Source organism: Octopus bimaculoides, chromosome 24 (genome assembly GCF_046866305.1).
Source record: "Octopus bimaculoides isolate indiv1 chromosome 24, ASM4686630v1, whole genome shotgun sequence".
Classification (NCBI taxonomy): domain Eukaryota; kingdom Metazoa; phylum Mollusca; class Cephalopoda; order Octopoda; family Octopodidae; genus Octopus; species Octopus bimaculoides.
The window spans coordinates 24,593,215-24,608,170 of NC_142951.1; the positions used below are offsets into that span (position 1 = coordinate 24,593,215).

Below are 14,956 nucleotides of genomic sequence, written 5' to 3' on the forward strand. Positions count from 1 at the left end.
GACCAGCAGTCGCCCATGCGTACCAGCTTCCCCTCTCCATGCCACTGATTTTATCCAAGGGAAAGGCAAATATCAATACAGCTTGGCACCCGTGACACCACAACTCATTTCTGCAGCTGAGTGAACTGGAGTAATGTGAAATAAAGTGTCTTGCTCAAGAACACAACACACAGCCTGGTCTGGGAATTGAACTCACAATCTCATGATTATGAGTCTGATGCTCTAATCACTGAACCATTTGTTAAACAGTAATGCATATTTTTGGACAGCCGTGTGTCATATCACCTTTGAAGCATTGGGTGTTATCAGCTTCAGAACTAATAACAAAGAAGATAGAAAAGTAGCAGATTAAAAATATATTGTAAAATGGTTGTAAATTTAATATTTTAAAGAAGAGCTAGTTACACATGCATGTGCGCGCGCGCATGCACACACACACACACACACACACACGCACACACACACACACTTCTGCTTTTGGTCGGTTGAAATGGCTGATATTGCTCTCTCTGTAATGTTAGGCTTTTTGTCTGATGCTCCAGTGATACTGCTTGCTCCCCACCTTAATAATGATAATAATGATGGCATTAGGAAGGGCATTCTGTTGTAGAAATCCTGCCAAAGCAGACATTTAGGTATGATGCAGTCCTCAGACCTGTCAAATCCTGTAAAACCCTCCAGCCCATGCCGGCGTGGAAGATGTATGTTAAAAAAGAAATGATGGTGTTAATAATGATTTCTGATGCAGGAGGGGTTTAATCAATACCGTCAACTTCCAGTATATGGCTGGTACTGTATTTCATCAACCTTGATGGGATGAAAAGCAAAGTTATCCTCAGCAGAATTTGAATTAAGATATAAAGGGCTGGAACAAATACCACAAGGTATTTATCTGACACCATAACCATATCAATTCAATAATAATAATAATAATAATAATAATCTTTTCTACTACAGGCACAAGGCTTGCAATTATTATTATTTTTTTTGTGGTAGTGGTGGGGGACTAGCCGATTACATCGACCCCAGTGTTTCACTGGTACTTAATTTATCAACCCTGAAAGGATGAAAGGCAAAGTCAACCTCCAAAACGTAAAAGACAGATGAAACGCCACTAAGTATTTTTCCCAATGTCCTAATGATTCTGCCAGCTAACCACCTTTAATAATAATAGTAATAATAATAATAATGATAATAATAATAGTAATAATAATTGGCATTGCTTGTGATAAAAACTATTTCTTTAGATGAGGTACAAAGTCAGTACTTGTGTTCAACGTAGAAATTGGTCTATTTAAAAACAAAGCTATTATTGGGACTTATTTTGTTTATTTCACTTTTTCTAAAGAATAGAAGGGCCTAATATATCTTGGTACCTTTGAATTTCTGACACAGTAGAAAGGACAAAGTACTATGTATCATATAGGATGGCTTACTATACAGTCTGTGACAATTCTACCTCTATCTTAGAAAAGCATCATTGCTTCAGAATATAGACAACTAAGTACCATAAAACATTTAATTTGGCACTGTGTGTCTGTGTGATGCAATGTTGCAGCCTTGGTACTGTTTCTGCCACAGTATGCACATTTGGCAATCTGTTTCTGCTTTTATTCCATTCTTGTACTTTCTTGCATTAGCACAATACCACACATTAGGCATTCTGTTTCTGCTGTTTCCCTTATCTCTATGATGTCTTACACAGGTATGATACCACACATTTGGCACTGAGTTTGTTTCCATCAACCTAGTAATTCCTTACATTGGTGCAAACATTACACATTTCTAAAGAAGCATAATTGATTGATTGATTTCATGACTGGGGTATAAGGCAAAACTGATTTCATAACTGAAATGACTGTATAAGGCAAAACTGACTTCATAACTGAAATGACTGTATAAGGCAAAATTGATTTCATGACTGGGGTATAAGGCAAAAACTGACCCACAACTCAAATTGTAGAAAAGAAGGGCTTGTCATTTCATCCAGCATTTTTACCATTTCTGCTAACCCACTAGTTATTGTAACCATTTCAATGAACCATAGAGGATTTTGAATATCAAAAATATTATATAGCTAAGGTTATTTCATTTTAAGGTTATATATAACCTTATAATAAATTGGGAGGTTTTAAAAAGATTTTATACTTTAAAAAAATTTCATATACTTGGCATGCATGTGACTCTGAAGATCTGCATGAAGTTGGTTTTCTCATTTTTTTTTTTTTTGAAAGCTTCAATGTTGCTTATTGTGTAGCTCATTCCAAGTTTGTTTTAACAGATTTATAACACCGAGATCTAATCAATAACTAGCATTCAGAAGTTATAGATAATTGTTTCTAGGTTCATCCACACAACTTCTTTGTTGGTTAACAAGTTGTCCTGTAACTTGTCTTTATGTTTAAAGACAGTGTGCAGTTTTCTAAGGTGGTTAAGTGAATTAAATTATTTTAATGCTTAGGATGAATATGTAATGAAAATAAACAATTTAAGGATTAATATTTTTATCATTTGCAAGTATTGGACAAAACTGTAAGACATTTTACTATTTTGAGGATCTTCAATAGAAATATAATTTGGAGTGACAGGGGTTGAATAAATAAATAAACTGACATGTACACAGATTTATTTATTTGCTAGCATGTCAGTGACTACTTCTTAAGGTTTAATCAATTGTTGCATGATAAATGATGATTGACTTAAATTGTTTGTTATGCTTGGAATATTTAAAGGAAAGGCACAGAAGTGGCTGTGTGGTTAAGTAGCTTGCTTACCAACCACATGGTTCCGGGTTCAGTCCCACTGGGTGGCACCAAAGCCTTGTGAGTGGATTTGGTAGATGGAAACTGAAAGAAGCCCATCGTATATATGTATATGTATATACATATGGGTGTGTTTGTGTGTCTGTGTTTGACCCCCCCCCCACATCGCTTGACAACCGTAACTTAGCGGTTCAGCAAAAGAGACCGATAGAATAAGTACTAGGCTTACAAAGAATAAGTCCTGGGGTCGATTTACTCGACCTAAAGGCGGTTCTCCAGCATGGCTGCAGTCAAATGACTGAAACAAGTAAGAGTAAAAGAGATGTTCAAATATGATAATGAAAAAAATTTAGATTTGTCTAATACATTAGGAATGTTAAGAAACTACATATAAATTCCTTTTGTTATCTTCATAGCTGCTATAGAGCAAGAGATATATGAAAATGTGGTCTGCACGAATTATGTGAGCAGCACACAATGCTATTGGGGTTACATGGTTTGTGTAGGCTACACCAGGCTGCAATCTAAACTCTGCCAAATCAGATTGGAGCCTGGTGTAGCCATCTGGTTCACCAGTCCTCAGTCAAATTGTCCAACCCATGGAAAGCGGACGTTAAACGATGATGAAGATATATATATATATTATATAATATAAATGAGTAACAAAGATGTACAGGTGTCAATTCATTATGACCGATTCAAGCAGGAACATTCAGGTACAAACACCCCTGCAGAGAGTCTTGGTGTTCAATATTCAATTGATATTATTTGGGTATGTGGATTATACCAACCTAGCAAGGTACCTCAATTTAAGTACCTAATTCAATAGAATCTTAATTACATATATTACACACACACACACTATGTATTATATGTATAACAAATCATAAGAAAAGGGCAGTATTCATGACATATTTCAGGGGCTTCTGGATTGGTAGGAGAAAGTTATCGTCAGGCCAGAGACCTGGGGCCTGAATGCTTTCAACAGAATGGACTCTACTAAAGGCACCCAGGGACTGATGGTGGTGTTAAACCTACCAACAAATCAAGACTGCCCATATCATTGAAATAGTAGTGGCAATAATTGTCATCATGATTGTAGTAGTAGTAGTGGTAGTAGAATAATTCATTTTAGTAGTAGTAGTAGTAGTGGTAGAAGAATTCATTTTAGTAGTAGTAGTAGTAGTAGTTGTATTCAATATTATATCATAGTTGCTGCTATAGTTGTTGTGTTAGTAATAGTGGTTGTTGTAGCATAGTCCCAGGGCAGCCCTGCCACAGGACACTTGTGATCAAAGGTGTTACTCCAAATGGTAATTCTGGGGAGGTGTATATGTGTGTGTGTGTGTGGTGTGGGGTGTCTATTCAGGAAATATGAAATTCTGAGCAGCATCTAAATATTCAATTACACTCTCTCAAGTTAGGTGTCTCTCTATCTGTCTGCTTGTCTTCCTCTGTTTTCTCTCTTCTCTTTCTACTTCTTTCAACCTTTCTTTTCTCATTCTTCCTCACTCTTCCTCTTCTCTCTCTCTCTCTCTCTCTCTCTCTCATACTTGAACTCTCCTTTTCACATTTCTCTCTCTCTCTCATGTTTGGCTTCTTTCTTCATATATATATATATATATATATATATATATATATATATATATATATATGTGTATATATATATGTCTTTATTTTAAAATATATCTACTTGCACCAGTATTATTTGATTTCCCATTCCTTCTTATCAAAGACATTTTGACTGCTTTAAAACTCTTATAATATATGTTATATACACAATGCTATAGCATGTATACACATATGTAGTTATATACACAATGTTATTTTAAATACGAACATATGTTGTTAAATATGCAATTATTTCATATATAGATTTATGTTCTTATATACACCCTACTCTATACTTTGTCATTTCATATACAGGCATATGTTACTATATACCCAGTGTATGCATGTATACATATATATTTCTACATACATTGTTATTTTATATAAAGGCATCTGTTATAATATACACAATGTATACATGTATGCATATATATTGCTATATACATTGTCATTTCATACACAGGCACATGTTACGATATACACAATGTATACATGTATACATATCTGTTGCTATATACATTGTCATTTCATATTCGAGCCTTTGTTACTATATACTCAATGTTATTCTCTTCCAATATTCTGCAAAAAACACACCTGGCCATGGAGAAATGTTGCCCTGCTTGGAAACAGGTGATGGTTGGTGACAGGAAGAGCATCCAGCTATAGAAATTCTGCCTCATGCAATTTCATCTGGCTCATCCCAGCATGTAAAATTGGACATTAAAATGATGATGTTGATAATATTAATTCCTAGTTTTATTGCATAGAAAGAAATTAAATTGCAGATTCCTAAAAATGGTTGTTTTTATATGTTATTCTACCTACTAGCAATGATAAAAAATTTTCATTTGCTTGGCTTGTTATATGGTTTGAGGTTTTGAATAACCCTGACATGGAAAGATTACAGCTGCACCATTCTTTTCAAGACTAATCTTAAGGTGGTTGTTGCACCTTAGCCCTTCAGCATTTGGATTACTTTGTTAAATGTGATGCTTACTTATTCACATTGGTTTGAATTAATCCTGCATCACTTTGTGACTTCAAGATTTCTATGATGTGGTTGTTTAGTTTTACAATGGCATTGTAGGGTAGGTGTGAGAGGATGGTTCTGACTGGTTAGAACATAAAACAAGTAGTGTATTTGGGCCAGATATGGCTGGTCTAAATGCTAACAGGCTATGGTTAGCTTTAGTTACGATTGGGTGCCAGAAAGCTCAAGCCAAAGCTCCAAAAATCATGTGTAGTTTATAATTCTACCTGAGATACATATATATATATATATATATATATATATATATATATATATAATATAATGAAGGCATGTGGCTAAGTGGTTAGGGTATTTGGTTTCTGTTCATGAGTACTGATATCCGGCAGCATTATGTGTTCTTGAGCAAGACACTTTATTTCATGTTGCTCCAGTTCACTCAGCTGTCAAAAATGAGCAGAACCTGTATTTCAGTTCTGTGTCATGCTGAATACCCCTGAAAACTATGTTAAGGGTATGTGTATCTGTGGAGTGCTCAGCCACTTGCATGTTAATTCTATGAGCAAGCTGTTCTGTTGATCGGATCAATTGGAACCCACGTTGTCATAACTGACGGAGTGCTAGTGAGTGACATATATATATATATATATATATATATATATATATATATATATATATATATAACGAAGTGTCAGTGTGAAGCAGTGTTTAGGTATGAGCAGAATTTAGGGTAGTTGAAATATGTTTGTCACATATTTCAACTGCTAAAAGGTAACTACACTGCAGTTACTGTGGAGGAAAACTCCCTTATGGTAAAAAGGTGTACAAACACCCATTTCATTCAGTGTCACCGTCTATTGGCAATCTCAGACATTGATGTTTCAAGTTTTTTTGACTTTTGTCAATGAGATGTATCTAAGAGAGACAACTCTGAATGAACTTAATAAAGTTGTAGCTTTCAGTCAACGTGCTAACTGAATTATATATAAAGCTATAATTTTTATTAAGTTCATTCAGAGTTACCTCTCTTAGGTACATCTCATTGATACAAGTAAAAAAAACTCGAAACCGTGATGTCTGGGATTCCTAATAGATGGCAACACTGAACAAACTGAGTGTTTTCACGCCTTTTTACCATAAGAGGGATTTTTTTCTCCACAGTAATTGCAGTGTATTTGTTTCTTAGCAGTTGAAATATGTGACAAATATAGGACACACATATCTGATCAAATATAAATGATAACCAGTTGTTAGGGTCATCTCATGTTGTTGCTACTGCTGTTGTGTTGTTGCCCTTGAGTAAATTTGTCAGCTTTTTTGTAAGTATAAATGTGTCTTAATCCTCAACAGCTCTGCTGTTTATCTCTCCTTTCATGGGATTAAATGAATAAGAGAAACATTGTTTTTTAGGATACAATGTCTATTTGAAAGTCATCTTCTTGGATGACCTGGTGCATAATATTCTCAATGTTTAAGTGAATTGAGGTTTGCAGAATGTACAAAAGGCTGTAAACATGACATATAAACCAGTAGTAGCCTAAGAGTTATAAATTTGTGTGTGTTGTTGAAGCACATGGCATATAACCATTATCATTGTCATCATTTTACATCCATGTTCCATACCGGAATGGGTTGACCATTTTGACAGGATCCATTAAACCCAAGGGCTATATCTACAGCTGGATGTCCTTCCTAATGCTAACCCACATTACAGCATGCATTGGGTGCTTTTTTTATGTGCCACCAGAACTACTGAGGTTATACAGCTTGCAAGACCATGAATCCCAAGTTCTAACCAATGAGCTCAAACTCCAAATGTTCCATTGCTCTCCAATACTCACCTGGGAAGTTAACCCATTACCTCCCATAATTCTATTAACTGGAATTTTTTTTATGAAACTTTGATTTCTAGCATAAAACAGCTTTAGAAACATGTTGGAATGATCAAAATGACATTTTAAATAGAAATAAGCAAGATATTGGGTGAAAAATTAGCGAACCTCATTTGAATATCAGAGAAATATACCTAGTAGATATAGCAAAAAGGTTAGATATGTGTAAATATTGACAGATAATTACGAAATTTGTAATTTTTAAGTGATCTCATATGAGATCACTGGTAGGTAATAGGTTAATCTGTGTTATTAGACATAAAAGAGTGAGACAAAGCAATAAACAAAAAAAATCTTGTAAACATGGTATTAAATATTATGTAGATCATCATCATGATCGTTTAACGTCCGCTTTGCATGCTAGCATGGGTTGGACGATTTGACTGAGGACTGGTGAACCAGATGGCTACACCAGGCTCCAATCTGATTTGGCAGAGTTTCTACAGCTGGATACCTTTCCTAATGCCAACCACTCCGAGAGTGTAGTGGGTGCTTTTACGTGCCACCGGCACGAAGGCCAGTCACGCAGTACTGGCAACGGCTATGCTCAAAATGGTGTATTTCACGTGCCACCTGCACAAGAGCCAGTCCAGCGGCACTGGCAACGATCTCACTCGAAAGTAGATGTCACTGAAAAACATGCAAAGATGTTACACAGTATATCTTTCCACTCTTTATTTCTCTGCCTTGACAGAAAAATGTTTAGACAAGGACGGTAATGGAGAGAGTAGCTTTTTGACCAAATGGTAAATTAAGATGTATTCTAGAGAAGAATGGCACTCTTGTGAGATTGTGGTTTCAATTCCTGGACCGGCTGGTGCATGGTGTTCTTGAACAAAACACTTCATCTCACATTGCACTGTGATCACTTTGACACCTGATGTGTGGTACATCGTGGACCTATTCAGGCAACATTGATTAAAGGAGTTAATGTACAACACATACATTTGATCACTATAAGCAAATCATTCGTGCAGATCATTTAGCAAGAAGTTGCAGAACTGTTTTTCTTAGGCTTTGTGAGACTGCCGTCATTATCATATATACATATGGGTGGGTGTTTGTGTCTCCTAGTTTTGACTTTGTGTAGTCATTGTAAAGTTGAAAAATGAGTGTCATACAAGTGGAGTTGTTCATTCCAATCTTCCATGAAAACATGTCCAGCCATGAGGAAATATCACCTTCCTTGGAAACAGATGAGGGTTAGTGACAGGAAGGGCATCCGGCCATAGAATATCTGCCTCAAGGAATCCTGTCAGATCCATGCATCATATAAGTAATATTAAAATTACTGGTGATGATATTCTTTGATATTGAAATACCTTTTCTATTCTCGTCTTCAAATCTGAGGTTTATATTTAGTATTCAGTTTGTCATGAAGATTGCAGTCTCTGAAACCACTTAATGCATCCCAAGTGATCCCCCAGTCAGGAGTCTTCTTTCTGAATTTTATAGTATTATGCAAATGAGGGATACATTATTCACTTTCCCAGCCATTTGGAGATTTACTCGTTAATCTAGGAGTGTGTGAGTGATAGTAAAGTGAATGGGAATCCATTATCCAAGATAAAATAAATCTCTCTCTCTCTCATTTCTGTACATGTATAGAAAATAAAATAAATCTCTCTTTCTCACTTCTATACGTGTATAGAAGGTTATTTGTTATGACCAGTCAGAGAGTGCCCGTTGGTTTCACACCTATAATGTGCTTAGCTCTATAGGCTACTCATCAGACTTGAATGGCTGGAGGCACATAACGTCTCTACTGCTGGAGGGAGGAAGACGTTATGGTAAATTAATTTTGTAAACAAAATATTTACAAAGTAACTGACCGTGACTTTTTCCTCCCTCCAGCAGTAGAGAGGTTATGTGCCTCTGACTATTTGAGTCTGATGAGTTATCTTTACAGCTAAGCACTTTACAGGTGCCAAGCCAACGGTCACTCTCTGACTGGTCATAACAAACAACCTTCTCAATACACCTCTGCTCTAACGTTTTAGAGTGTGCTCCTTTTTTGGATATATGAACTACTGACCTATATATTTATAGCTGTAGGAACAACAACAACAAAATAATGATGATGATAATAATAATAATAATAATAATAATAGTAATTGTTTCTGATTAAGATACAAGGCTGCAGTTTTAAGTGGGGTGGATTAGTTGGTACCATTGATTTCATTTTATTGACCTCAGGATGATGAAAGACAAGTGGGATTCAGCCTCATTAGGATTTGAACTCAGAAAGGAAATTATAATAATAAGCAATTAACATACTGTTTCTGTGAGTCGTCACTACGCTTTTGTCTACTTACATGTTGTGAAAAATGCTTATTATCAGACAGAGCTGACTATTGTTAACAGCACTGTCATCATCAACATTATCAATTTCCCAGTCCTTCCTCTCCCCAACTGCCTCCCCTGTAAAAATTCCTTCTAGTTTGCAAACATTCATATTGAGCTTCACTCCTAGCACTCACTTTATGCTGTTGTTAACATATTTCGTATGGTTTCTGGATTTTTGTGTATGATTATGCACCTCCCTCTAATCCATTTATAAACCTAAATGTTTATTAAGACTATTCATTGAAGAGTTAAACTTACTATGTTGTTGGCACTCCGTCGCTTACGACGTCGAGGGTTCCAGTTGATCCGATCAATGGAACAGCCTGCTCGTGAAATTAACGTGCAAGTGGCTGAGCACTCCACAGACACGTGTACCCTTAACGTAGTTCTCGGGGATATTCAGCGTGACACAGTGTGACAAGGCTGGCCCTTTGAATTACAGGCACAACAGAAACAGGAAGAAAGAGTGAGAGAAAGTTGTGGTGAAAGAGTACAGCAGGGTTCGCCACCATCCCCTGCTGGAGCCTTGTGGAGCTTTTAGGTGTTTTCGCTCAATAAACACTCACAACGCCCGGTCTGGGAATCGAAACCGCGATCCTATGACCGTGAGTCCGCTGCCCTAACCACTGGGCTATTGCGCCTCCTAAACTTACTAAAGCAATGCTTATCCATGATTGTGATAATATATTAAGTCTTTAGACGGCAGTGAGCTGGCAGAATTGTTAGCAAATTGAGTGAAGTGCTTAGTTGCATTTAGTCCATCTTTATTTTCTGAGTTCAAATTCTGCTGAGGTTGACTTTGCCTTTCATTCTTCTGGGGTCGATAAAATAAATACCAGTTTAGTACTGGGGTCAATGTAATCGACTTACCCACTCCCCTGAAATTGCTGGCCTTCTGCCAAAATTTGAAATCAATATATTAAAATGTTTAGCAAATCTGTCAGACAGGGTTTGGTGGAATTATTGCTGCCAACTTTCAATATAGAAGGCCAGAATGTTATAATTTTACCAGCAAAAATAGATTATTATGAATTGTAATTTATTAAATAATCAATGGGGGTCATGCATAAATACTATCATTATTGAAATATGAACATAAACTGAAGCAAATAACATCTCTTCTTGAAATATTGTGATAATATAATGAAGTGTCGCTCCAGATGTTTCTTCTGAAAATGTTCTATAATGAAATGATTTTAAACGGAAGTATAATGAAAGTGTTTACATTCTGAATTTTGTCTTTTATATCTGTCTGTATTAGTTGAGTTCCCAGAGGTTGACTTCACAGCAAGTTCACTTTTACAGCCTTCACTAATAAAGTTCAAAGGTCGCTTTCAAACTTAGTTTTTCTTACGATGATGTGTTGACTTTGTAAATGTATTTTAGTCAGAAGTTATAATAAATCTGGCTAAACACATTTTTTGTTTTCTACACATATTATCAGTGAGAAAAGTCAGTGCATATACATGAAATGTTTTGGATTTTAAAATCCATAGTTAGTGATGCACATTACATGAATGTGTATTATATTCAAATAAATATCATCATCATTATCATCTAACGTCCATTCTCCATGCTGGTATAGGTTAGACAGTTTGACTGAAAACTCGTAAGCTGGGGAGCTGCACCAGGTTTCAGTCTAATTTAGCGTGGTTTCTACAGTTGGATGCCCTTCCTAACGCCAACCACTCCAAGAGTGTACTGGGTGCTTTTTTACATGCCAGTTATGAAACACTGGCATCAGCCACGACTACGATCTCACTTGGCTTGACAGGTCTTCTCAAGCATGGTATATTGCCAAAGGTCTCAGTCACTTGTCACTGCCTCTGTGAGGACCAAAGTTCAAAGGGTGCTTTTTATGTGTCAGTTACATGACACTGGCATCGGCCATAACTGTGATTTCCACATGGCTTGACAGGTCTTCTCAAACATGGCTGTATTAAAAGGAATTCTAGCTAGAAATAACACATGAGAAAAAGACCCGAGCTTAATGACTTAATGTTATTTTAATTATTTCTGCAAGTATGAGAGGTAACTCTGTACATGTTTTTGTCTTCTTAAACCTCCTCAACAAAGCATAGATTTCCCCATACAATCATAGGACTACTTGAATAGGGTATACTTGGAGTTAAACAATAATTTCTCTCATTGGTTACTACTTAAAACTAAATAGAACTGGCCAATAGACATCATGGGTCGTTGCCAGGATCATATAATATCAATGGGGATGGTGGCTTTAAGAACTGATAAATCTTTCATACGCACATGCACACACACACACACACACACACACACACTTCTCTGAGCTATCTATAAAATTAGTGCTTGCTTCTAGATATCACATGGATAAGAGATAAGTGTACCCCTGCCCTTGGGGTATTATTTTTTTTTTTTTTTTTGTCGATAGTAACACTCCCAAAAGCTATATCACCTTATTTTGTGATAGGATAAATTTGAGCATCCAAGAAACCTAATTAAGGATCTATCTTAGCTGTGATAATTGGCAAGTAATTAATAATTAGTTGATTTGCTGATAGAGTAGTGTAAGAATTAAAGTGCTCTGAGAGAAGGCGAGAGAGAATACTTTGCATTGGGTTTGAACTTGCAGTATTTGAATTGGCAATGTAATGTGTTATCTAACTGACCATTTTATTATTTGTGTGCATGAAAATAAAGGGTAGCTAATTTGAAATTGAAGACTGGACACTTGAAAAACTGGAAATTTTGTTGTCAGATAGTGCAGTGCTACAAATGGCACTCTAGTTATGAGGAATGGAGGATGATGATGATGATGATGGTGATGATGATGGTGGTGATGATGATGATGGTGGTGGTGATGATGATGATGATGATGATAATGGTGATGAGGATGATGACGATGAGGATGATGATGATTGTATTCAGTACCTTGTGTATCTGAGTCCCATAGGCAGGCGGCTTGGTTGTTGACTCAACAAATAATTCTTGTAGAACTGACAAGATAAAACAGTTCCTACATAGACCATGCTAACACACATGCACACACGCAATTTCTGCACCATTTTTCTTTTTTTTTTTTTTTTTAAATTTAAAGAAATGGATTGTTTCATCACTTCTAGATGGGGATTTAAGATGAAGGAAAAATAAGACTTACAGGCAGGCAGGCAGGCAGGCAAGAAAGATGTAAAAGACAAGAGAAAATAAGAGAAATTATAAAAATATAAAGAAATATGAGAAATTTAAAATCCTAAATGATTTTAGTTGCACAATCTGCTAAGTAAAGAGTCCTTCATTTCTATCATCAGCTCTACTTCTAATGCCATAATTATTACTGGAATTTGTTCTTTGTCCCTTAGTCTCCGTAGTCCATTACCCTGCCTCCTTCCCTTCCTAACTTCTTTCTCATCAGCTTCCACCCCCAAACAACAACAACAACAACAACGTAAACTTAATGACAAAAGCTAAAAAGTAAAATTGTTTGATGGTCTGTGTGAAACGCTAAAAACCTAATCCTACTTAAAAAAAAAAAAAAAAATCGTTGTGTGTAACCTATTAACGTCTAACGAACTTGTTTCATCTTGTAGACAACGGTTGGAGCTCATGCGACAGATATATAATGAGGATCTATCACCCGAGACACCTGAGGCCAAACAGGACTTCTTTCACTGCCTGGCCGCCTGTGGCAACCAGACTTACTTTAACTTTTACAATCTTATCCCATCCAGGTCTGTCATAGTTTCCTCCCAGCAGCCAAGCTATTATTAAATATATTATTAAATATATATATATTTCATTTTAATTTCAAAAAATGTTTTTTTTTTCAATTATTTTTTTTTTCCATATATATATATATATATATATTTATTTATATTTCTTTTTTTTTTTTCTTTTGTAAACTATTTTCTTTTTCTCTTCCTTCCTTCCTACCTTCCCACTGCCGCTAGATATATTATGGTCACTTGTTCCCAGCATGCTGTATCTGTGTGGGCATTAATGTATGGTGTGTGTGTGTATGTATGAATATATATATGTCTTCGTGTGTGTGTGTACATATTATATATATATATATATTATACATGTATATATATATATATATATATATATATATATATTATAGATGCACACACATACAGATTACAAACATTGGTATAAAGACAAAATTATTACATTATTTTTTTTAAATAATCACAGATATTAGAATTTTTTGGTTTATGAATTCCTTTTAATGACTTGTTTATGCTGTGAAGAAAGGAGACAAAGTTTATATTTTATAGCCATATCTATTTAATCCAGATTAATGATCGTTTTTTTGTTAGACTTATTGAATGAAAAAGCGATGGGGCTAAAGCAGAAATATTTTTTAATGAAAATTAATTTGAACTTATTTGTGCTAAATGTGGATTTCTAAGATTAAAACAAAGCTAGACATTTTGGTGGAGGTTATAGCTGATAAAACCAACCTTGTATTTGAATGGTGTGTCACAAATTTAAGGTAAGCAAGGTTAGTATATCTGAAATATGCCTATGGAGTGGGTTGTTTATGGTTTGTTGGAAAATTTAGATGTTAAAATTTAGGAGTCCTATGAAAAAAAAAAAAGGGTGGGGGCTTCAGATAAATACTAATACTCTTGAAGAAAGATTCATTGAAAAATTAAAAATTAATGTTAAAATCTTTGCAGTAAGAATTTGCTTTCTCAGTAAAATTCTTGAAAGGAAATGACTGATTATATTTGAGACAAAAAAAAAAATCCAGAAAAAATTTACATTTTGTACTTGTAGGTCATGTGATAAAACCCTGTTTTAACTAAAACTTTAACCCATTTTATTTCAAAGTATACCATTATAAAATTCTTCAATCTTTTATTTGAGCCAAGGGAGCTTCTTCACAGTTATTCAATCTACTAGAAATAGTTACTAGATTTCTCTCAAAGCACATCATACTATTTGAAAAAACAAAAAAAAAAGGTCTTATTGGACAATGTATAGAAAATATTGGGATTGTCACATCTGTAACATCTTTGATCATGCATGTTCCTCATCAAAGCTTACCTGGAAATAAACAACAACAATATCTGCTTCCTTTTAGATTCATGCACTACTCCTTCTTGTGACTAGCCTTAAAAAAAAAACAAAAAAAAAAGACAGAATAAAACCCCTGTTTCTAGGTCTAAACCCAAAAAGGAATTTATGAAAAGTTTCAATAAAAAAACATTTGGAAAGCATTTAGACAATATGAAAATTTCAATTATCTGAGAAAATTTTGTTAGTCAGAAATGGAAAGAATGACAAGCTCTAAGAGAAAACTTGATGTTAGAAAGTCCAGAAGTAGAAAAATAAATAATATTTTCTAAAGTGTATCATATAAATAATATATTTTA

The 14,956-nt window shown here is 35.1% G+C and overlaps 1 protein-coding gene across 36 annotated transcripts in view; it reads left to right on the forward strand.

Annotated features, from left to right (window-relative positions):
• LOC106880568 (kinesin-like protein unc-104) overlaps positions 1-14,956 on the forward strand; it is a 267,934-nt gene that overhangs the window by 175,701 nt on the left and 77,277 nt on the right. For 18 of the 36 annotated variants that reach the window (XM_089340891.1, XM_089340887.1, XM_089340888.1 and 15 more), the window contains one exon: positions 13,163-13,303. The exons of the other annotated variants lie outside the window; for them this stretch is intronic. In XM_089340891.1, coding sequence (XP_089197017.1) covers positions 13,163-13,303 — 141 coding nt within the window. The remainder of the gene's footprint in view (positions 1-13,162; positions 13,304-14,956) is intronic. 36 annotated transcript variants of the gene reach the window in all.